Raw genomic sequence first — 21,947 nt, 5'->3', positions numbered from 1 at the left:
AGACATATCATGTTGCAGTTAAGTAAATAATAGCTTTTTCCTGAAAACTGCCTGAATACATAATAAAATGCTTTTCATAACTTTTATTCATTACCCATAAGAAATTTACCCATGAGAAATTTATTTTAAAATCTTTGTGGATTAAAAAAAATGAACAAAAAATCCACAAGGGAGCTTGAGCTACAAAATAACTAGAATGAAATGATATTTGAGGTCCAGCTTTAAACCCACACAAAAAATTCTGCATTAACAAACTAAATTCTGTTCTTCAGTCACATTGCATTGATATTTAGCAACTATTAAATCTTAGAGACTGCATAGAATAGCATTGCTGCTCCCCATCTTCTAGCATGTCCAATAGTTCGGGCTCATGAATGTTAACTTACAGGCACTGAGGTCAAGCATCTGCTATGAGGAATGCAAAAGCATTCAAGAACATAAATAATTATTCCTTTAACCTCAGATTTTCCTACTTTGTAGAAGACAGCACTGAAGTTCAAATAGAAGTGGCATCTTCCTCAGTTTCCTGCTGAAGCAGCTTTTAATTTTGAGGCTATAATTTGTAGTTGGTTTCAAAGAGTATGCCTGATGTTACCTTAGCAGAAGTGAATGAAATAAGGGTGAAATATCATTCTTGTTTTTGGTTTCCTTCTTGTGTTTAAGTGTGTTTTGAAATATGTAATGTGGGTTCTGGCTGGGAGATAGTCATCAATGTTCACCCATATAAAAAAATAATGAAGTATTTGTTTATTTTAAGCAATTAAGTTTATCAAGCAATAATAAGTGGAAATTGAAAGTGGTTTACATTTGTTCTGTATCAACTGAAAAGCTTTTGTTGAAAGTCTTTGTTTCTGTTTCAGCTTATCTGCCTGTACATGAGAGGAAAGGAAATTATTATGACCCACAACCAGTACGCCCTTTGACAGTGATTTATACAAATAGAATAGGGAAGGATAGTCTATTATCAAGAGGTAGTCTTAGGTACCTGTTTTCATGGCCTCTTGCCTGTTTTTCTTTTTTTCTTTCATTATTTATTTAAGGTATCCCCAAATCATCTGTGGTGCCCAGCTGCAAGGCACTTTGTCACTGGGCATGAATAATCACCATCTGGGTCTAGTTTGGGAAACTCATTTCACCCCTTCCTAGTTTTATGCATTTGGGAAGCAAAAGCTAGTCTAAGACAGCTCTTTAAGTGTCTCACTTAAGTATGTCCCAGTGTATAACTTCTGTTCTGTTGGTAAAACATTCAGGCTTCATGCACTGTTATAGTAAAGTGTTTTCATTTCTGCCAGAATTATTCCTAAAGCTTTCTCTATAGGAGTGCTTGTGAGTGATAAAGTAGCAAGTCATCATGTGAAATTAAAAGAATAACCAAGTCAAACAAAAAACATGCTATATGATTTCCTGCTGCGTGTGGGCAGATACTGAATGCTTTGTTGTGACTCAACTTGGTTACAGATGGGCTCTTACTTTGGCTCCTCCTTATGTGCAGTTGACCTGAATTCTGATGGTTTGTCAGACCTACTGGTTGGAGCACCTTTGTTTTCTGAGATCAGAGATGAGGGTCAAGTCACAGTCTATATCAACAGAGGAAATGTGAGTATGTACAGGAGGTGATTTGGTAAGGGATGAGGGTGTGGGTCCCTGGCAAGTATGTCCTTCTAGCACTGCCTGGTGAAACTCGATGTTTCAAATAAGTGGGGCTCTGGATGTCTCTAGCAGAGCATGAAGTCACAGGAGGACTCATTTGGTATCACAGTTTGCCAGATGCCAGCCCAAATTCAACAGAAACCTGTAAATCTTTCAAGGAGATCTGAGAAAGACCGGTTATATTTTGAAACTTGGTGGCATTTGTGGCTTTATATGGATTTGATGCCAAAACCAAGTAAGCGTCAGCAGCTTTGACTTGAGTCTCCTTTGTGTTTTGAGTGGTCACTAAAACCTGAAACACAAATTGGAACACAAATATCTGAGGACTGAGGAAGAGGAGAGAAAGCTCTAACATGAATTCATGTTACTTTCAGATTATGCCCCATATAAAGGTTTTAGGGGAGGTTCTTATCAGCTGTTATTCTTGGATTTCAGATGACCTAATAATAGTCTTGGAAAAGTCTGAACTTCATTGCATTGGCTAACCAAAGCTATTCTTAAGTTTTATTTATAGGAAAATAGTGGTTGTTTACATACTATGAAATATGTAATGTTCAGGTCTTAAAGCTGCTGTCTTAAAGGAAGAGTTGTTATGGACTAAAATGAAATTGGCTTGTATTTAGTGAACTTTGAATTTATTTGTGCTAGACTTCAAATTCACCAGAAGTCCTAGCATTTAGGAGACTTGAGAAGTGTTTTTGCTGTAATTTTTTTATTACTGGTCCTTTAATTGAGCTTTACTTTTTCAGCTTTATCCACAGGAGGTTCCACCTTTTATGTTGCAGCATTGCTGTTGGGTTCTACTGATAGGGTCCAGAATGCCAAACAGATAACCAACATACTCAATATACATTGAGAGTATACATGAGTTAATGTTTATCTTCTATAAAATAGTCAAGAAGCTAGTATGAGTTTCTTATACTCCTGCACCAGGAGTGTTAGAATTATTTGCACAAGCAATGGCTTGCAGGATTGTGGGCTTTATTTTGAGCAGTGGACATTTTAAACTTTGTTTTGATGTCTTTTCCTTGCTCCCAAAAATTAAGAGCGAGACACAGTTAAGGGATAAAGGGTTTTTACCCTTGGTATTTAATAAGGATCCTTATGGTGTACCACTTTGTCAAGGTGGAATGTGCCAAAATGTACACACCTGATAGATCATGTATAATTTTATAGACCTTACAAGTTATCACATCTAACAAAGATGCACCAGTGAGAGGCTTGAATGTATAGCGTGATATCTCCCCATCTTGAAGAATTCTCCCCTGGATGGGCCTAATCTTAATTTACAGGATGTATTTTAAAGAGGACTTTGGTTTCTCAAGATAGCATAGGGTTTTCTGGCTTCCAGCTGTGGGGTCTCTAGGATGTTTGGTCTTCTGGCCTAAGAGAATACCAGGACTATGCTGAGTTATCAGACTTAAGGAATTACAATAATGCATGCTAGGAGCACTGAGGATACATACAAGGTATATAAAAGGTATATTAAAAAAAGGCAAAAAATCATAATGGTGTCAGTTTCATTCTGCAAGCACCCTTGCTTAAGAGATTGTTACAGAGGATCAGAGAAAACTGTATTATAAAACAAGCATGCATAATGGTGCTACATTTGAAACGCTTATATTTTGCCCTTTCCTGTGACAACTGCAAAGAACTGAGTCACACATACAGGCCTGCCTGTTGTGTTTCAATTTCATTATGTGGGATTTTCTTGAAGTCAGGAACTCCTTCCAGCTGCGTGAAAGATTTTAGTACATGTTCCAGAGAGTAGCTTATTCTCATTCACAAAGGAAGCAAAACCAGAACAACCCTGAGGTGGGTACAGACTTAGACTGTGTAACTAATTTTTTTTTCTTGTGGAAATGTACATTTCCCCTGAAGAGAAGACGGTAAGAAAATAAAAATCTGACCAGAAGGTGGGTGGGCAGGAAATACCAGCACCATATAAGGCTTCTCATGACATAGTAGTACCAAGCTACTTAATTTCAACTTTTCTCAGTCTCTTTATTTCATTAAATATATTTCTTTATTCTTAATTTAAGAAGGCTTTTGGAGGACTTTGCTTTAATCCTTCTGTCCTGTACTTAAAATGTTTTCAAATCAAATTATTAAATATTCTTTGCTTAGGGAAAAATACTCCTTAGCTTAACTTCAGGAGTTTAGCTGAATAAAACTTGAACTGCGGTTTTTGGTCGTTAGATGTAATCTGCGAGTAGAGCAAACTCTGGGCTCTTATGTTTTAGGCATTTGTAAACTTTTTATGATTCACTAGTCCCTGTGACTGCATTTAATTACACCTCTGAGTTACTGTTTAGTTAATTTAGTATTTTGGTTAAGTCATGCACTCCTTTGTCTTCCCTTCCCCCTTTAAAACTAAAATCCAGAAGGTGTTTAAAATACAAGTAAATTCGATTTCTAGAGCCCAGGTAATCTGACTGCAAAGAGCAAGAGATAGGCTGCATCTTTGCCCCAGGTCATTCCCACAGCACATGGGCAGCTTCCATGGGGAAGGCTTGCCTCATCCAGGGCTTGCACCATTTCCCTGACTTTTTTTTATTTCTTGCTTGCTAGGGAGTGCTGGAAGAGCAGCTCACCCTGGACGGTGACAGTGCCTATAATGCACACTTTGGGGAGAGCATGGCTGCCCTTGGTGATATTGATGATGATGGCTTCCCAGGTCAGTGCGATTTCCTCCATGGCCGTTTCTCCATAAGTGTGAGCAACACTGGTGACACTGTCAGTCTTGCATGGCATGCATTGCTTATCCAGACCTGACTGGCACCTGGCTTCAACCTAAAGATAAATCTGCTTATGTAGGATTTGTGTGCTAAAGTGTTTTGTAGCTGACTGTGCTTGCTGTTCGTTTAGTTTGTGTCTGTGCAGGTCACAGAAACATTGTTTTGCTTTCCTTGCTGTTATATTTTCTTCTTCCCTGTATGACTTATAAAAGGCTGTAGATACCCTCACCCTGAACAAAACAGAAACCTATGTCTGACTTCTTGACCATTTGCCTATTTTTCCAAGCCTTTCTGGTTTTGTTGACATAATCTTATTTCTTATCAAGATGTATAATTCAGAAGTAGCTTCTCACTCCTGATAACACATAGTCTATTAATTTCTCCCTTTTGCTTTGTTCTCCCCCTGCTCCATTCTCAGGATGCTCAATGTGAGACCCCATGCTGTGAGAGCAGTAGGTGAGAACAAAATGTCAATGTTCCTTTTCTGCCCTGGTTTCTGGAAGTGCAGATTAAGGACTTCTAAACAAAGGCCAACTTAGTGTGTGCTTGGATTTATTTCTTCCAGGCCACTCAGGACACAGTATCCCATTAAGCCTAACCCAGCCTTGTTGCAGGTTGCCCTCACAAATCGTGAACATGCTTTTCCCCTCTGCATCTGGACATGTGCTTGTGTGTACCTGCTAATATATGGTCAGTCACGGTGATGCTGAGACTGGAGAGGGAGTTGGATCAGTCCATGGATACGAAGAAATTGTGGAAAGCTTAATTTTAGCAGATAGCATAGTCACTAGATCCAAGTAGGAGAGGAGAACAGGAGGTGGGATCATGCTCTCTGTAGGAGTTTGCAGTTAAGTGGGATCAACTGTCATTTGAAAAGTCACTCTCAGCAGTTACTTTTAACTCTTGCCTATCCATTTAATATACCCAGCCTCTTTGTGTAGCCTTGGATTTTCAGCCAACCTTAATGTACTGCTACAGTAAATATTTTGCCAGTCTTGTCTTGGTTCACAAAACTGGTGTTCTCATGGGTTGAAGATTTGGTCATAAAAGGATTCTAAATTAATTTTTTGAGTATGGTTGCTGGTTGATAAACACATTTTTGTAAAAGAACATGTATCTAATTAGGCACAAGATCTGATTATGTGAAACATACATATGTTTACAAATTCATATGCATTTATGTATTTTTAAAGTTTATCTTAGCATGAGCTCTTAATAAAATTAAGTAAGTTCTTCCACCAAGGTTCATATAAGCTGGTGATCACCTTTTCATGGGGAGCTGTTTTCCTATGGATAGCTGTATCCTAAAATTAGGGAAAAATTGGATTAATGGAATAGATTGTGAAATCTGCACTGTTTTACAGATGTTGCCATTGGAGCGCCTAAGGAGGATAACTACATAGGAGCAGTGTACATTTACCATGGGGATGCCAATGGTATTATACCTCAATACTCTATGGTATGTCACACTACTGCTTATGATCCCTATCTGAAAGTCACTTTCCCAGGACCTGCAGAAATGAACAATACTTAAGGGTCCCTTAATAGGTAGCCTTGTCATAGCTCTATATTCTTTTCTCAGTTCTGGTTTGAAGATAGCTTCTCCCAAAGTTTGTCTGTATCTATGCTGAAAGGTAAAATTATGTTAGTCAGGAGGTATTTTTTACTGTCTTTTGTTGCAGTTGTCAGCTATATCTTCTTGAAGCAAGCAGAGTCTTAAAAGTTGAGTGTTAATTTTTAGGGATAGTACTAATGCAGAGGAGAAATGAAAACCCTGGGAAGGCTGAGCATGCAAATTGTGGAGAGGCCCATGGGAAATTGGGAGGTTGCACTTCTTGTAGAAGCAGACTTTGTGAGAATGAATAGTTACTAACTGTTCTTTTGTGCCTCCTTACCCACTTTATTGGCCTTCTTGCATTCCGACAATATGTCAGAAGGCCATTCTTAGGTACCATCGCCCTTACCCACTTATGATGAAGTAAAACCTTGTTGGGGATATGGTATGGTGTCTTGTGCAGAGACAACACAGTACAATTTAGCTGCTGTAGCCAGGCAGTAGAGAAGATAAATTTATGCTCATGCTGCCCAACATACGTCTCATAGTCTCTATCTAGCACATTTCATTGTTCTGAAAGCCTGACTCTTCCCTCTCTCTGTGTGTTTGTTTCTGGTTGTTTTGTTGCTGGATGGGATCCTTCATAGTAAATCAGTTTACCCAGAATTAAAGTGTTCAGTGGTTATATTGGCAACTCTTTCAACAGACTATAAAAGTTTAGTCCTTCTTTACTATGTATATGGCATGCACTGCTTTTGAGAAAAAAGGAAGTTAAGTGACTCTTCAGTGCATTTTAGAAGTATTCATAATGTAGGGCATGTGGAGGATTCTGTCTGTTTTTTTTGCCAAGAGCCACTGGTTGGGAGGTTCTTCTCTGAAAACCCCAGAGCTTTCCAGCTCTTGCTGAAAAGGATCAGATTTTTTGTTTTGTTTTATTTAGTATAGTTTAGTTTTTTGATTTGGTTCGATTTTTTAGTTCGGGATTTTTTTTTGGTCATTCTTGGGCAAATTTTACATTTTTTAAGGACAGATCAGTAGGGTGGGAAGGAAGGCATCCTGTTTGTGATCTCTCCCTCTCTATTGGAGCAAGGCCAGCAGATACAGCACATGTCTCTCTATTTGGCCAGTGGGAAAACACCCAGCTCAAGAGAGTGGCAGGGTGTGTGGTCATTGACTCTTGATAAACTGTTCCTATCATTGTCCCATGTCCTGAGGCAGCGAAGGGGGCACCGCTTACAGGCATTGTCTCTCTGCCATTTCCTAGTGTCTAGTGCAGGGCACTAGACACACCACTGGTTCATGTCCCATGTGCAGCCAAAACTGTGTAACAATTTCATCTCTTTACCTGTCTGCCCTGGATTTTAACCTGGAGGTGGAAGACATTTTGTATCTTATTACTATATTCTTGATCCATCTTACTGTTGTGGAGTTCCTCTTTGAAATAAGCTGTGAGAGGTGGAGGGAGGGATGTCCAGCAGGGTATATATTTTCACCCTTTTCATTTTGTTAGCTCTTCCTCCTCCCTCCTACTGCTTTCATCATTTATAGTGCTGGTGTGTGTCATTCTCTGATGTCCCTTCAGCAGCTTCAGTGGCAGGTATTAGCAGAAGCAGCTGACTTGGCCTTGTGTCCTGCTATTTTCATTTATGGTACTTAAAAGCAGCGTAATTCTTCTGTCTTGTAGGCTGAAAAAACCCGCAGATGTCTTTTAGGTGTTTGCAGGTGGGATTTACCCTAACTGGGACCCCCAAAAATGGAATGTGAGTGTTATGTGGGGGTGAAGTTACTTCCAGTTGTCTTAAGCTTACCTGCCCACAAGTAGAAAAAGAGATCTGTACTCAGAGTAGCACTGTTTTCCCTGTAAACTAACTGTCAGGCTATCTTTCTTACCTTCAACTACTCTTTTTTCTCATAAATTTCCTGCCTGATCTTTTGTCCAATATTGCATTCTTTTATGGGAGGGCCAGGAAAAGTTGGTCACATGTCACAAACATTGAAGCACCTCCAACAGACTTAAAATTATTTCATGGTTTCCTCTGTCTGTAACTTCTACAGTCAGAAGTTGATTTGAGTTCAGGTCTTGCATTGGCAGCCCAGCAGAACGATTGAAAGCTGGCTGATTGCCTTCATAGAGAAAGAGATTCTGATATGTTAATTTGCTTCAGACATCTGCATTTACAATGCAACCTTAGAGAAAGTTTTGTGTTAGTAATTAAAAGAAGAAAGAAATTATGTTAGAAGTCAATTAATCTTTGTGTGGGGGAGGCAAAAATGAAATACAATGTCCAAACTGGCAGAAAATACGCTGTAATAGGTGATGGAACCCAAAATTTCCAAATGGGTTGAGAATTAATCATTTTGACTTTGAGTATGCTGGCAGGCTTGGTGAAAAGAAATGGTTGTGCATGATTTTCTGTTTTAACTAATCATTAATATTGTTAAGATGCTTCTTAAGACTTTTACTCACAGAAATTAAGGTAATAAAAAAATCTCTTGGGTGCAGTTGTATTTTTTCCTCATGCAGAAATCTGTTTGATGTGTTCCTTATTTTGCTTCTGTCAGCATGAGTATTGTAATGCAGGTGTGGGTTTTTAGTTCAAGTCAACAGTGGTCTCCTACTAGCCAGGAGCAGAGGGGCAGTTGACAGCCTTCCTGTTAGGGCTGTGTGGGTGCCGTGCAAGACAGCAGGTGTGTAGCACTTCTAACCCATAGAAGAGAGACCTGGTAGCCATGGAAATCTTGCTTAAATGTTTTGGGATTTTTGTTTTGGTAAGAAGGTTTTTTAGAGGATCTTTTGTGTTAATGACTAATTTCACTTGCGTGTTTTCTACTGTAGAAGCTGTCTGGACAAACAATAAACCCAAAGCTGCGTATGTTTGGCCAGTCCATATCAGGAGGTGTTGATATGGATAGCAATGGTTACCCAGGTATGTCAATTACTCTGGCAGTGAGACCATCAGGAAAATACAGTAGCAGGCTGAGAAAACAGCAGAGCTGGTTGTTTTTAGGCTCCTAGTTCCTGCCATTGCAGGTGGTCAGTGAAACTGAGCTGCTTTTTCCATTTCCCTTCTGCTGTTCAAAACTCCTGATAAAATTTTTCAGTGATTGCATAATTAAAGTATTTGGACAGTTACAATGATTCAGGTTTTAAGTTACTGGGAAGCTGCTCTGTCAGGATGGCAGTCTTAAAATAACCCCAAAAGTAGACAAGAATATAATAGTAGTAATAAAAATAAAACAACAAAGCAGAAGTGAACATCACAGAACTAATCATTCAATTACAAGACTTATGACATAATGATATTTGAAGGGACAAACTGGCTAAGTCATAAAATGCTTTTTTTAGATTCATGCTCTGTGATTTAGCAACAGATTTGAGAGAACTGAATTTTATGCATCCTTTGTAACTGCCTCAATGTTACAAACATTTCAGATATGACTGTTGGAGCTTTCCTGTCAGACAATGTGGTACTACTGAGGTGAGATATCTTTTTCATTTACTGTTGTCTTCTTCTGTTTATGTGGTCTAAGTCCAGTTTCCTCCCCAGTTTATTGTGGCCAGAATAAGCTAGCTGGATTGCTTTTTAAGCAAAACCTTACACATGAATGGTGTCATAGAATGCAGTCCAATTTAAATAGAACAGTGAGGGCTGATAATACCAGGATAATGCCTGGTCTATGAAGAAAAAAGGTTAGAGCCAAAAGGAGATGTGTTGCATCTCAGTGCCTCTTTAAAAAGATTGCTCCTGTCTTGTGACAAGGCTTTTTTTTATGTTTACCTAAAGTAAATCAATGGTGATTGAAGGGAATACAGTTGAGCAAAAAATTAGCTGCATAGGATGTAGTTTTGCAGATACAGATAGATCGACAGACAGATAGACAGTTTTGCATATATATAATTTTATAATGGGATGCAGAGTGAAATAAGAGTGTTTATGGAAATGAAATATGGATATGTTTTCAGTGCACACAGGAGCTGGGCTGCTGTTTCAAGTTTGTGAGTTAAGTGTAATTGCTTGTTCTGTCTTGCAGAGGTGGGACATCTTGGTTCACCAAATTATGCAGGTGGAGAGTTAGAGTGCAAATGACCTGGGTAACAGAATGGAAAGCTGGATTTTTGTCAGTAGCTCCTTTGTTACACTCATTAATTTTAAATAAAAAAAAATCCTTTCAATACTTAGATATCTTTAGGAACTCCTGCATCTTAATGGAAGATACAGGGATGGGGCGACCCAGGTAAGACAAATGCTGGAGCTGCAGAACAGATGTGCCAGTCTTCTTCCTGTTTGAGGCAGGAGAAACTTGGCTCTGTTTCCATTTGAATCAGTTACACTGAAGAAAAAGAAAAAGGAGAGAGAGGGAAGAAATACTCTTGATGATCAGCATGGCAGGTGGTCAAGGCTTTTGAAGAGTTTTCTGTTTATTCATTATATATACAGACAGAGAAGGCTAATAAACTGCTTCTGTGAAAAGGTGTGCCCCGGATGGGAATTGACAGTTTCACATCTCTGAAGCTGCTAGAAAGAAAACTGCATTTTTCACCTACATTGATGTTAATTGTGAGAGAAGGAGAAGACAAACTGAAAGGCTTATTGTGATTAAAAACACGTACATCACAACAGCATGATGACCTCTGTTCATGCATTCAGTTACGCTTGCCCATTTCAGGAGAAATTAGTGCATTACTGACTAATTTTGTGAACAGCTTGATTAATTGCTGTTACTGCAAATTTACAGTGTGTCTCTCTTGCTGTTAGGATAAAGAGATAAACTTTTTCTCCCCCTCGCATTCCCTCACCCTTCCTGCTTTTGTGAAGTTCTTTAATCAAAACCAACAAATGTTTTCCCAAGTGATACTTAATGTCTTTGGTGGAAGCTTTTCTTGACTTGGGGCAGACACATTCTGTTGATCATGTGTATGTATGGCTCTTTGACAGATGCATTGGGTTGTTTTTCCCCAGTGAATAACCAAGTGACATAACATTAAGGAAAAATCACACAGTGCATGATAGCTGGATAAATACTTTTTTGAATACTTTCTAGATCAGTTATAGCATTTACTCTTTTATGTCTCCCTAACCATTCAGAAAGACTGGGGTTTTTTTAAGATGTGAAATGATCGTAGGATGCTGACTTTTTTCCCTCCCTTCCCCCTACCTATATATTTCTAAGGCTATAATTTATTTTTATCCTCCATCTCAAAATGTGAACTTGCACTGTTACTTCAGGCTGTGGTAAAACAGTCTGAGCAGCTGTATTGCAGATTGATGTGAATCTTGTTCCAGTTCATATAAATTAGGTGTAGCCACAATCCCTGCTCTCTTCTCCCTCTCCCCTACCTCTAAATTTAAGTGGCTTATGGAATGAGAGTCCTGAAGTGGTTTACAAGCTCTGGCCTTGCATGGCTGCTGGAACTACCTTAGAACTCAATCTGCTGATTGCTGCACTTTTTTTTATTACTGTTCTTGATTTTGGAAGATCATGTTCATCTTGAACACATACAGAATTGAAAACAGGAAGAATAACACCCGTAATTTTTGGGCTGAAGTCCTGCACTGGAGGTGGCTCAGGAGTGCCTGAGTTTCTGGGTTGCTTCTCCCAATCAAGCTGCTGGGCCTTCTGTGTTGTGTGAAGAAGGAAACTGTTGAGAAATATATTCAGTGCAGGTAGCTTAGTGTGTGAACTGCAGATTGAGCTCTGGGTGGTGGGAGCCCAAAGCAAGGGGACACCTGGGGACACTGAGACATAGCAGGAGCTGAGGACTCAGGAGGCAGAGCAGAGACTTTAGTGTGCTTGGGCTGTGAGGCTATAAAAGCCCACGGGGCCCTTTGTTTGGGATTTCTCCTTGGAGGTACCACCTCCAGCTGTTTACGTGTTAGTGCACTGTGAATAAAAGGCTTTATGAAACTATGGGAAACCTGGTCTGACTGTGTGAGTGTAAAGTGTTTATGGGAGTCAAGGCGGGCACCTGTCAGCCTACTGGAGCCACATGCTGTAATGAGCTTTGGTCCCAGCAGTTAAATTCTCTGGTGGTGGGAGTGTGACTGACTGAGTACCTCCTGGATGATCAGACAGAGAAGTTTCCTTAGCAAGACACCTGTGCCTTAAGGCAGTCAACTTGCTCTGTGATTCTGGCTGAAGTCTCCCTCAGCCAGGAGTACTGGTAGCAATAACCTGGTGCTGGAGTTGCAAGAGTAGAAAGCTTTTGTTCACAGTGCACTGGATAATTCCTGAAACACAGTTAAGCAGTGTGATAAGAGTATTCAATCCTTATCACTTGCCAGGAGGGAATTAGCCAAACTTTTCCTCCAGAAAACATGGATGTGGTGTCTGTTGTCCCTCTTATGCTGTCAGAAAAATTATGTATTAATCCATCACCTGTGGAGGACCTCTGTGCACTCTCCTTGACTTTGAGGTCACAAATTTGACTGTAGACGATTCTGTGGAAACCCACAGTCTCTCCCTACCTGTCCATGTTCATGCAAGATGATTAGCAAACTGTCTCATTTGCATAAACTTGTTTGCTGTTCTGGTAATATTATTATCCTCTTCAGTCATCATGAAGGGTTATGCAACATTTGCTGGAGATTATTATTGTTATTACATTATATCAGTTTCCTCAGCTGCCTGCCTGCAGTCTGTATCTGGGCACTAAACTTCAAGCTGACATTACCACTTTCATTTAAATCCTAGTAGCCCTTGCCAGCTAGATAAAATGCTAGTTTGTTTTGCAATTCAAATGTACTCTCTTATTTTTCCTGTCTGCTTGAAATTGGGCAGTTTACCAAATTTGCTTTTTTTTTCCTTTCATGGAGAATTTCCTCTGAATAGTCACTTAATTTTACTTCTCTGTTGATCTCCAGATCCAGGCCTGTCATTACCATGGATATCGCCATTTTCCTGCCCATATCTATCAATATCACAGCTCCTCAGTGCCATGATGGTTTGCAGCCGGTGAACTGCCTCAATGTCACAGCATGCTTTCGTTTCAGTGGCAAACATGTTCCTGGAGAAATAGGTAAGGTACCTGTGCCAGCCCTAGACAGAAGCACAGTAACAGGCTGACCCAGAGTCGAGGTCTCTCTTTGTACTTAGTAACAGCTTTTGTGTGAAATAAGTAGTTTCAAGATTAACATGGGCCATACAATCCCAGAAAGCTGGAGGCTTGAGAACTTTCTTGGATGTGTTTTCACCTTGATGAGGCTGACATAATACTGAGGCAGATTCTTCCTGAGTGAAATAAGGAGGATGTCTCTTTGGGCTTATTGCAAGGATAGAGAACACAGCCTTCTCAGTTCATAGTCCCTGTCTACCTCTTGATAATACATACCTGTATCCATATCCTCTATCAGTGTTATTAGAAAACAGGCATGATTTGCTCTGGATTAATAGTGTTGAAAGTCTGCAAGGAGCTCTTGAAACAGACATGAGACAATCCTTTTCTGTGCATCAGTTTACCTGTTTGTAAATTGATTATAAATAGCCCAGTATTTTACTGATTGCAAGAATATCTTCCAGATTAAGAGAAACACTTAGATTTTCTCAGGTGAATGGAATTGTGTAACGTGTAATTGCCCTAGCCTTTACATCTTGGCTCTATTGAACTACTACTTACGTCTTTTACATTTCAATGCTTACAAATCTTAGCTGTTTTATGAAGTGGTATTGGACAGATACAGCATTTCTAAATCTTTAAGGCCTGAGTTAATTTTTTTCATAATGTTTCACCTTTTTCATGCTTTAAGAATGGCAGAGGACTTGTACTGTACTGCAGTGAAGATGCCGTAGCCTCACAGCATGCTGTGTCTTGACCAGTGAGCCTGGTGGGGAGCTGGGGGAAGCACTGCCTCCTCCTGCTCTGTGCCCTAACCTTTTTGAGCAGCTAGTTGAGAAGGGCGAGTTGTGTCTTGTATCCTCACCTAAGCCTGCTGCAGTATTCTGTTTTTAATTAAGTCAGAAAAGGAAAAGGCTTCTTGCTACTTTTTGCATTGGCATGAAGTCAGAACTACAAGCAGCTTGTCACTGTCACCTGAACAGCTCAAAAAAATGGGAGTTACTATAATTAAGATTCCTCTCTATTCTAATATATTGGTGCAACTAAGACTTCAGTTTAGGTTTTTGCTTCCTTTAAATGCTTTTTCCTTCCCTGTGGATGATGACTCTAGACAAATGCATGCTTTGATAAAATATTGTTTTTACTACCCACTACTCTGTCATTAAGGAAATACATTTCTGAGGGTTCTTGTGGTGTTAATTCCTCTCTGAAAAATTACCGATAGATTTTCTGAATATCTAGGTGTTCTTACATTCCTGGGGCATTATTTAAAATGTTTCCTTTGCTTTAATTTCCTATCTTTGGATCTGTGGCTAAGAAGTAAACTGCTTTTTTTCTAATCCAAATGTCAGTTTCCCCTGTTTACAAAAGACCTGTCTCCCTGTTCATCATGTCTTGTAAGAGCTGGCTGAATTTGCCTGTGTTGTCATACAAGCTGTACTGCCCATAATTTACTGTGTAAAAGCACATATGCATCTTTTTCCATGACTAACGTCCATCACTTTACAAGGAACTTTTTTATTATTAAGTAGGTTATTATAAACTTCAACTATTGCCCTTTCATACAATGGTTCTAACAAAGTGATTTTTCTTGAAAATGTTACAGCCAGAGCTATCTGACTGTATAAAACTCATTCAGGATATGATTTGGATAAAATATCTCAAATAATCTTTCAGTTAGTATTCTAGCAGTCAGGCCATTTTAATTATGTTGCGGTTGAAGAATATTAATTTACAAAAGATGGAACAATTAATGGAAATATTGTAATTGTAATCATTTCCTGTATGGTTAAATGTACGGGGAAAAAACCCTAGACTATCCCTGTTAATGCATTGGTATGCAGTTTGGACTTTGAAAGGCTTACAGAGGTGTTAAAATGCTATGCCAAAATTTTATGGCTGAAAGTGTTAGGATTGTCTCACCCTCAGATGTCTGGGTGCATTTTGTTAAATCAGACTGCAAGAATGGAGTGCTCATCTAGAGTGGCACTGCCCTGTGGCTTGTCAGCATGGATTCTCAAGATTACTGCTTACTGGTGTAAACCTGAGCATATCTCCTGCTTTTGGGCAGCTGAAATTTGCCATCTGCTACATAGTGTTCAGAAAATCAAGCTGAACATACATGCAGTGTTCTCCTGTGGCAAATGTGTGTCTTCAATACTTATTTCAATGTGTGGTTATTTTATTTGCAAGAATGGGAAGAAAAGTCATCTTCATCTGCCTCACACTAGCATGTAAACATTACCTACCTTTTTTTTTTTCCCTTCTTCTTCTAGTGGTAGTTGCAATACTGAAACAGCTATCTGAGGATTTGTTTATGGATACTGCTTGACACTGCAAATGACAGTACAATTTCCATTAAGTTGTTTCTTGCAGACTATAGTTTTCAGAAGTATGAATTTATTGCTGAAATGTTTTTGTCTGAGCAAAGAGCCATGGCCAAGTGAAACATGTGCTCTGTACTTTCTGCCACTTTCTGTCTGACCCTTCACTCTGCCTCAGTGCTTGGTGTAGAGCTGAACATCTAGTTGTACACCTCCTGACAGAGACAGCCTCCAGTATGTCTTGGACATATGAGAAGTACAGCATTTTAAGTTTTCACTCTGTCATTTCAGAATCTCACTTAGACTGTTCCTCCCTCGCTTGAAGGGTCATTGCTCTGTCTCCCCTGGGGTCTCTGCATCGTCAGGAAAGCCAGTGATTAGAGGAAGGCCTTTCCTATCTTGAGTGAAAAGGTTTCAGCCTGTTTAATCTGTGTGACCAGGACAAGAAAGAGGCTGCTGGCATCTCTGTGCATCAAGTGCTGCTTCTGCATTCACCCCTGAAGGAGAATGGAAGTAAACTTGTATAGTAAAATTGCTGAGATTTGCTTATGAAAGCTGTCAGAAATGCCTCTGCCCAAATTAAGGTGCAGACAAGACCATATGCCAAAGTCAATAGTATGGATTTTATTTGATAGTAAATATGAGAGAGAGAGTGAAAGAAACAAAGAAAGAAATAGAAAATAGATGAGGGGAACAGAAAGAGAGTGACAGAGACAGAATAAAGAAAACACCACCATCTGTGGATCCCACAGTGTTCTGTAGATCTTCTCCAGCTCATCTTTCTTAGTGGTGATGGTCCCCCCAAAAAGCATCTTTAGGGAGGGGTGGGCTTTGATGGCTCCTTTATACAGTTCTGCTATAATGAGCAAAATTTTATATCAATAGGCATGAACTGTTTCCATCTCTGACATCCACCCCTTGACTCAAACATATAATAAGTGTCTCTTTCCTTGCGATCTTCTTTAGTTTATGGGTTGTCCATGGAGGTGATAATAGAAAGATAATAGGAGTAAAGATACAAACAACAGAAGCAGTAACATGAGTAATCATACAGCATACAATAATCATCAACCCAATTCTCAGAATTAGTCAATGCTCCCACTCTGTGAAGCCCAGGAATCCGTGTTTTTTAATGAGTAGTGGATATGAGGGATATCACAATATTGTATCTCTTAAGTGTTGGTTCAATATGTTTTGAAATTAGTTATAGAATTATACAGTGGGTCTTCATTTTCAAATTCTATAGAGGAGTAACTTCAACAGATATATGTATTAATGTGTGTCAATCAGCCAAGTTTTGAGAGGATTCCCGACTCTTGTAGTATAATTGATTAACTTTGCATCCTGGGATAAAAGTAAATAGATTTTTGAGGATGTGCGTTTTCTTCTTGACTGCATTGCGTATAGTTGGAAGAATATATGTAATATTCTTAGTCCACTGGATAATTCTATATATTATGAAGACCAAAATTACTACACAAAACATATTCATGCAAAATGTTCTCATGCAAACATATTTTTACATCAGGGCAATGCTCTGTTCTCCAAAAGATAGTTGTAATTTAATCTTGACACAAAATAGAAACTGTGGATTTATTATTGGTGGTATTAGAAATTATATTAATTCCCTTTCAAACTTAGTTGTATTATCCTAAGTAGCTTTTTCCTTTTGAATTTCAGTGAGTAAATTGCCCTCATCACATTCTGCACCCACAACTGAGAAGCATGTGTATTGCAGAATGTGCTATACAGTCACTACAATTATGCTAATCAGCCACTACACTGATTAGCATAAATAGAAGTGGTGAAGCAAAGTTAAAATACCCTCTTAGGACATATGGCAGGAAATATACATTGGCTTGAGAGCTTGTAGAAGGCTTTTTTGTATTTTACTGACATCCTTTTTGCAGTCCATGGCTATCCCTCCAGGTTTAGGAAGCAGGATTCAATCATTTCTTAAGTGACATTTTTTGTGTTTTGTTAAGATTTTTTTAGTGCTCTACTTTGTAAATCAGAAAAATTTAGTCAAATCATAATAATATTAAAGCCTCTGAGGCATAACTGGGGTGGTTAGTACATATTTGTATGATTTAAAATATGTATAAATTTTTATACCAACTTTCTGGATAAAATTGGTTGAGACAAATTATACATTCATAAAACCTTTTGCCACACAATTTTTCAGCAAAAAGAAAACAAGTTAGACAAAAATCAAACTTATGTAGAATACTTTAACTAGTATTTGGTCTCCCAGCAAGCCACTTGCAATAAAAATACAAACAAAGTACAAACATTAACAAACTGAAAATTCAAACAATTATGGTGACACTTAAAATTTCATTGATTTTCATGCAGCTCCATCTTGTGAGTTGGTAGGTTCCTATAAAAAGAAAGTGAATCTGCTGTTTGCAGTTTCTCTGCTCCCAAACTGTTTTCCTTATTTTCAATATAGGGATGCTTGACCTTCATAGTAAAAAAGAAAAGAAATAAACTTCCCTGGCAAAATATGCCAGAATGAAAAAAGTTGCTGATTGCATTAACTTTCTTAGGTGAAATTTTAACTTTTATTCTACGAAGTGCTTGTTGCACCATTTCTGTTGTTTCCCACAGTTTTTCAGTGAGGTCTTCTCAAACTGATTTCATATTCAGTCGAGGGGGTGAAACTGCTTTATTGCAGTCTGTGAATTAGGGAGTGGTTTTGGCATTTGAGTTGTTTTTTTTTTTTTTTTCAGGGTTTTAGTAGGCTTCTGCTTTTTGCCTGGGAGCAGTCAGCCTTATCAGTTATCTGCTTTTATTACAGTGATTTTCCTTTTGGACATGATCAAATTTGGCAGCAAGGAATGCCACTGCCTAAAGTCTTTTTTAATAACGCATCACCTTTTTAATAACGAATTGCTCCCTATCCCAATTTTTTTTTTCCTCACTACATCCACCTACCCCAGGGGTAGCGAGGTGACTAACAGATTAACTAAGGAAAGACAACAAAACATTTCCCCCTAAAGTTTTCTTTCCACCCCACAGAGGAAGCTGCATGATAAATACCTAAGCCTACAAAGGGTGAAAACCATCCCCCTAAGGCAGTAGCTGCAGGACTGGCCTCAGGAGTACAACCTGCCTGCTTCTAGCTCTCCACAACAAACCACAGACTTATTGGGGGGGGGGGGGGTGGGCGGTGTTCTACACAAGATAGGAGTTGCAGAATTGGCTTCAAGGACTGGAACCTCCCAATTCTGGCTTTTCACAACAAAACACACAAAAAGTACAGGGGCATTAGTCCTCACCAAACAGGAGTTTCCGCTCTGCACAAAACACCACGGAGTCACGTCAGTTTACCATAATTTCCACAATTCCCTCCGAGAAAGATGCATTCAAATTTCTAAGCCTCCAGAAGAAACCAGTCTCCACAACCCCTCAAAGGAAATTGGTCCAAGTGGTAATAATTCCTACGGATGGATTCCTGACATTCTCACAGCTCCTTAAAAGAAGTAGTGTTTCGATTTATAAGATTTACTACAGAAGGAAGTATATGAAATAATTTTGTGAGAGGTGTTATAAGTAAAAATGAAAATATGCCCAATTATAATAAAAATATAAAAAGAATTTATTTTGTGACTGTAATACAGTCCCGACAGCCAACAATCAAACGGAACACTCCCGGGAGGTAGGCTGGGTGGATGGGGGAAATGGTCTCTATCACACCAAGTCCCCCTCGTCCACACCGGCTGCTCCGAGGCAGCGGTTCTTATATGATTTATTTTGCCTGCGGCAGAGTCCCTTTGTTTCTTTCTGAGTTCTTCATATTCAAGTTGGTTTCTTTCCTGTAATACAGTCCCGACAGCCAACAATCAAACGGAACACTCCCGGGAGGTAGGCTGGGTGGATGGGGGAAATGGTCTCTATCACACCAAGTCCCCCTCGTCCACACCGGCTGCTCCGAGGCAGCGGTTCTTATATGATTTATTTTGCCTGCGGCAGAGTCCCTTTGTTTCTTTCTGAGTTCTTCATATTCAAGTTGGTTTCTTTCTTCGGTTTCGGCTGCACAAAACCTTCGTCCAGGAATTGGATAATACACCTCCCCATTGGAATCTGGCATTCAGATGGAATGTGTTGATGGCTCTGGTCATCTCCAATAGGTATCTTGTCCGGACCATCATCTCTTGGGCAGCATGGGGCACATGCTTTTGTGAATGCCCATCTCCTGTGCAGCTGAGGTTTTCTTCACATGTAAAAGTTGTGATGCCTCTCTGCTGTGGTTTCGCCATCCTGAGGATAAAAATTCCTCCCTCTCCCTTCCCCCACATACAGTAAGTTAGTTTTTAGATATATTGTAAAAATCATAGTCTTTTCTCTTAGAAGCTACAAGCCTGTTCTTATAATGGTTGTATATCCATTCAGTTACCAGCAAGAAAGGATACCATTATAAATTAGAGATGCTTTTACACATACTCCTTTTTATATAATTCTATCTGCATGAATTACTAACTATATCTCTAACAAGAGGAGACAATGCAATTGTGCAAGACACTTCAGGTCAGAGAACATTAATCCTGCTGACTATGCCAACAAAATGTCAGGATCCAATTATTGAAGTTATTGGAGATGCCTCTGCCCAAATTAAGGTGCAAAAAAGACCATATGTCAAAGTCAATAGTATGGATTTTATTTGACAGTAAATATGAGAGAGAGAGAGAGAGGGAAGGAAAGGAAGAAATAGAAAATAGGTGGGGGGAACAGAAAGAGAGTGACAGAGACAGAATAAAGAAAATACCTGAAAAAATATCAGAAAAAATCAGTGGATTGCAATTGTAAGAAATGATACTTTCAAAAATTTATAAAGATTTATTAAAACATTGTCAGAAAATACAACAGAACACTGAAGAAAGAAAATGATACAGCACCAGGAGCAAAGGATTTTTTCCCACATGTGCTCCCCCACACAATGGATACTTAACCTTTTTAATCCTTTAGCCCCTCCCAAGTGTTCTGTCCATAGGCTCCTTCTTTGCTGTCCAGTGGTTGAGATCACTTTCTTAGATTAGGTAGTAATGAGCTGACCCTCCAAAATGCCCCAACTACCCAGGTCATCCCTTCATAACAATGCAAGGGGTGGGTGAAATTTAACTATAAATCTTTAAAACTTCTCTTAACATATACACAATATTTGCCCTTGAATTGTGAGAGTCAACCATTGCATTACTCATTGTTATAAATGAATGTCCTGGTTTAGGGCAAGTTTGGGAGATAACCCCCAAAGGGGCTTCTCTACAAAAGCAGATTCAATTGCCCCTCCCCCCTCAACTGGTTTGGGAGAAAATATCTCCTTGGAGAAAAAAGTAGAAAAAACCCTGTTTATTAAACAATAGAACCCAAACAATATTAAACAACAGAACTTCTTGCTGCCCCAAGAAAAAATATGGCAAACTCAGAACAGTCCCCTCCCCGGGTTGCAGCTCGGCTCCCTCAGTCTCTGATCAGTCCCTCCGGCGCTGGAAACGCCGCGGCCCAGGCCCAGCCAGGGGGCCACAGGTGGAGCGGCCGGTGCTCTTCTGGGTGTTCAGTCTAGAGCAGGCTTGAACGGGTCCAAGGAAAAAGAAAATCACAGTCCAGGGAACTTCTTTGCCTCAGCTAGCTAAAACTAACTCAAAGCAAAAAAAAAGGGGAAAAAAGAGCTCTGTCCTGCTGTCTGTCCATCCACAGACAACACAGTCCAGGAGCAGGAATGTGGAGGAGTGAGTGCAGTCTGAAAACTGTGCGCTTCTTCCCTCCCCTCTTCACTCTCTGGAAGAGAGTCTTAAAGGTGTAAAACTTATTATTCAGTATAAACAGAACAAGACGACTGGGGATAAAAGCATCATATAGTCAACCCAGGACAATGAAAAATGAAAAATAGCCAATTTTAATTAAAAAATTAAAAATAAAATTTATTACGCGACTGTAATACAGCCCCGACCGCCATCAATCAAATAGGCCAACGTAACACCCCCGGTCGGTGCTTACGGGTGAACTTGAGATTGGACTTGCTAGACCAAGGTCTCCCCGTCTCTTATACGGTTTATTTGGCCCGCGGCACAGTGTCTTTGTTTCTTTAGGAGTCCTTCATACTCAAGTTGGTTTCTTTCCTTCATATTCAAGTTGGTTTCTTTCTCTGGCTCGGGCTGCACAAAGCCTCCGTCCGGGAATTTCTTCGATTCCCGGAATCTGGCATTCAGATGGAATGTGTTGATGGCTCTGGTCCTCTCAGATAAGTATCTTGTCTGGGCCATCATCGCTTGAGCTGTCACTGGGTGCAGGTCCTTGTGAATGCCCATCTCCTGTGCATGCCCATTCCTTCGCATGCAAATGAGGTGGTGCCTCTGGTTTCGCCATCTTGGGGAAGAATCTCCGCCCCCCCCCCCCCCCCCCCCCCCCCCCGCCGCTGGCCCCACCGTTCACTGGGGCGCTGTCCGAGAGCGACATGGCCACAAAGACGCTGCCAAAGACACCGCACCCCAGCAGCGAGCCCAGCCGGTACTGCTCCTTCAGGCCCTGCTGCGCCTTCCCTGCGGGCAGGACGCAGCTGTCAGCGCTCGGCCTGGAGCCAGCAACGGCCCCGAGCGCCCCTCACCTGCCCCAAGCCAGCCATCCCC

General features: G+C 39.9%; 1 protein-coding gene across 2 annotated transcripts in view; it reads left to right on the top strand.

Moving 5' to 3' along the window:
- The window catches only part of ITGA9 (integrin subunit alpha 9), a 245,397-nt gene that overhangs the window by 33,539 nt on the left and 189,911 nt on the right, over window positions 1-21,947 (top strand). For both annotated transcript variants that reach the window (XM_039715127.1, XM_039715128.1), the window contains exons 9-14: window positions 1,459-1,596; window positions 4,222-4,327; window positions 5,753-5,847; window positions 8,780-8,870; window positions 9,377-9,422; window positions 12,807-12,961. In XM_039715127.1, the coding sequence (XP_039571061.1) occupies window positions 1,459-1,596; window positions 4,222-4,327; window positions 5,753-5,847; window positions 8,780-8,870; window positions 9,377-9,422; window positions 12,807-12,961 (631 nt within the window). The remainder of the gene's footprint in view (window positions 1-1,458; window positions 1,597-4,221; window positions 4,328-5,752; window positions 5,848-8,779; window positions 8,871-9,376; window positions 9,423-12,806; window positions 12,962-21,947) is intronic.

This window comes from Passer montanus, unplaced genomic scaffold (assembly GCF_014805655.1).
Source record: "Passer montanus isolate IOZ18808 unplaced genomic scaffold, ASM1480565v1 scaffold32, whole genome shotgun sequence".
Classification (NCBI taxonomy): Eukaryota; Metazoa; Chordata; class Aves; order Passeriformes; family Passeridae; genus Passer; species Passer montanus.
This window is presented reverse-complemented; position numbering and strand designations above follow the sequence as displayed.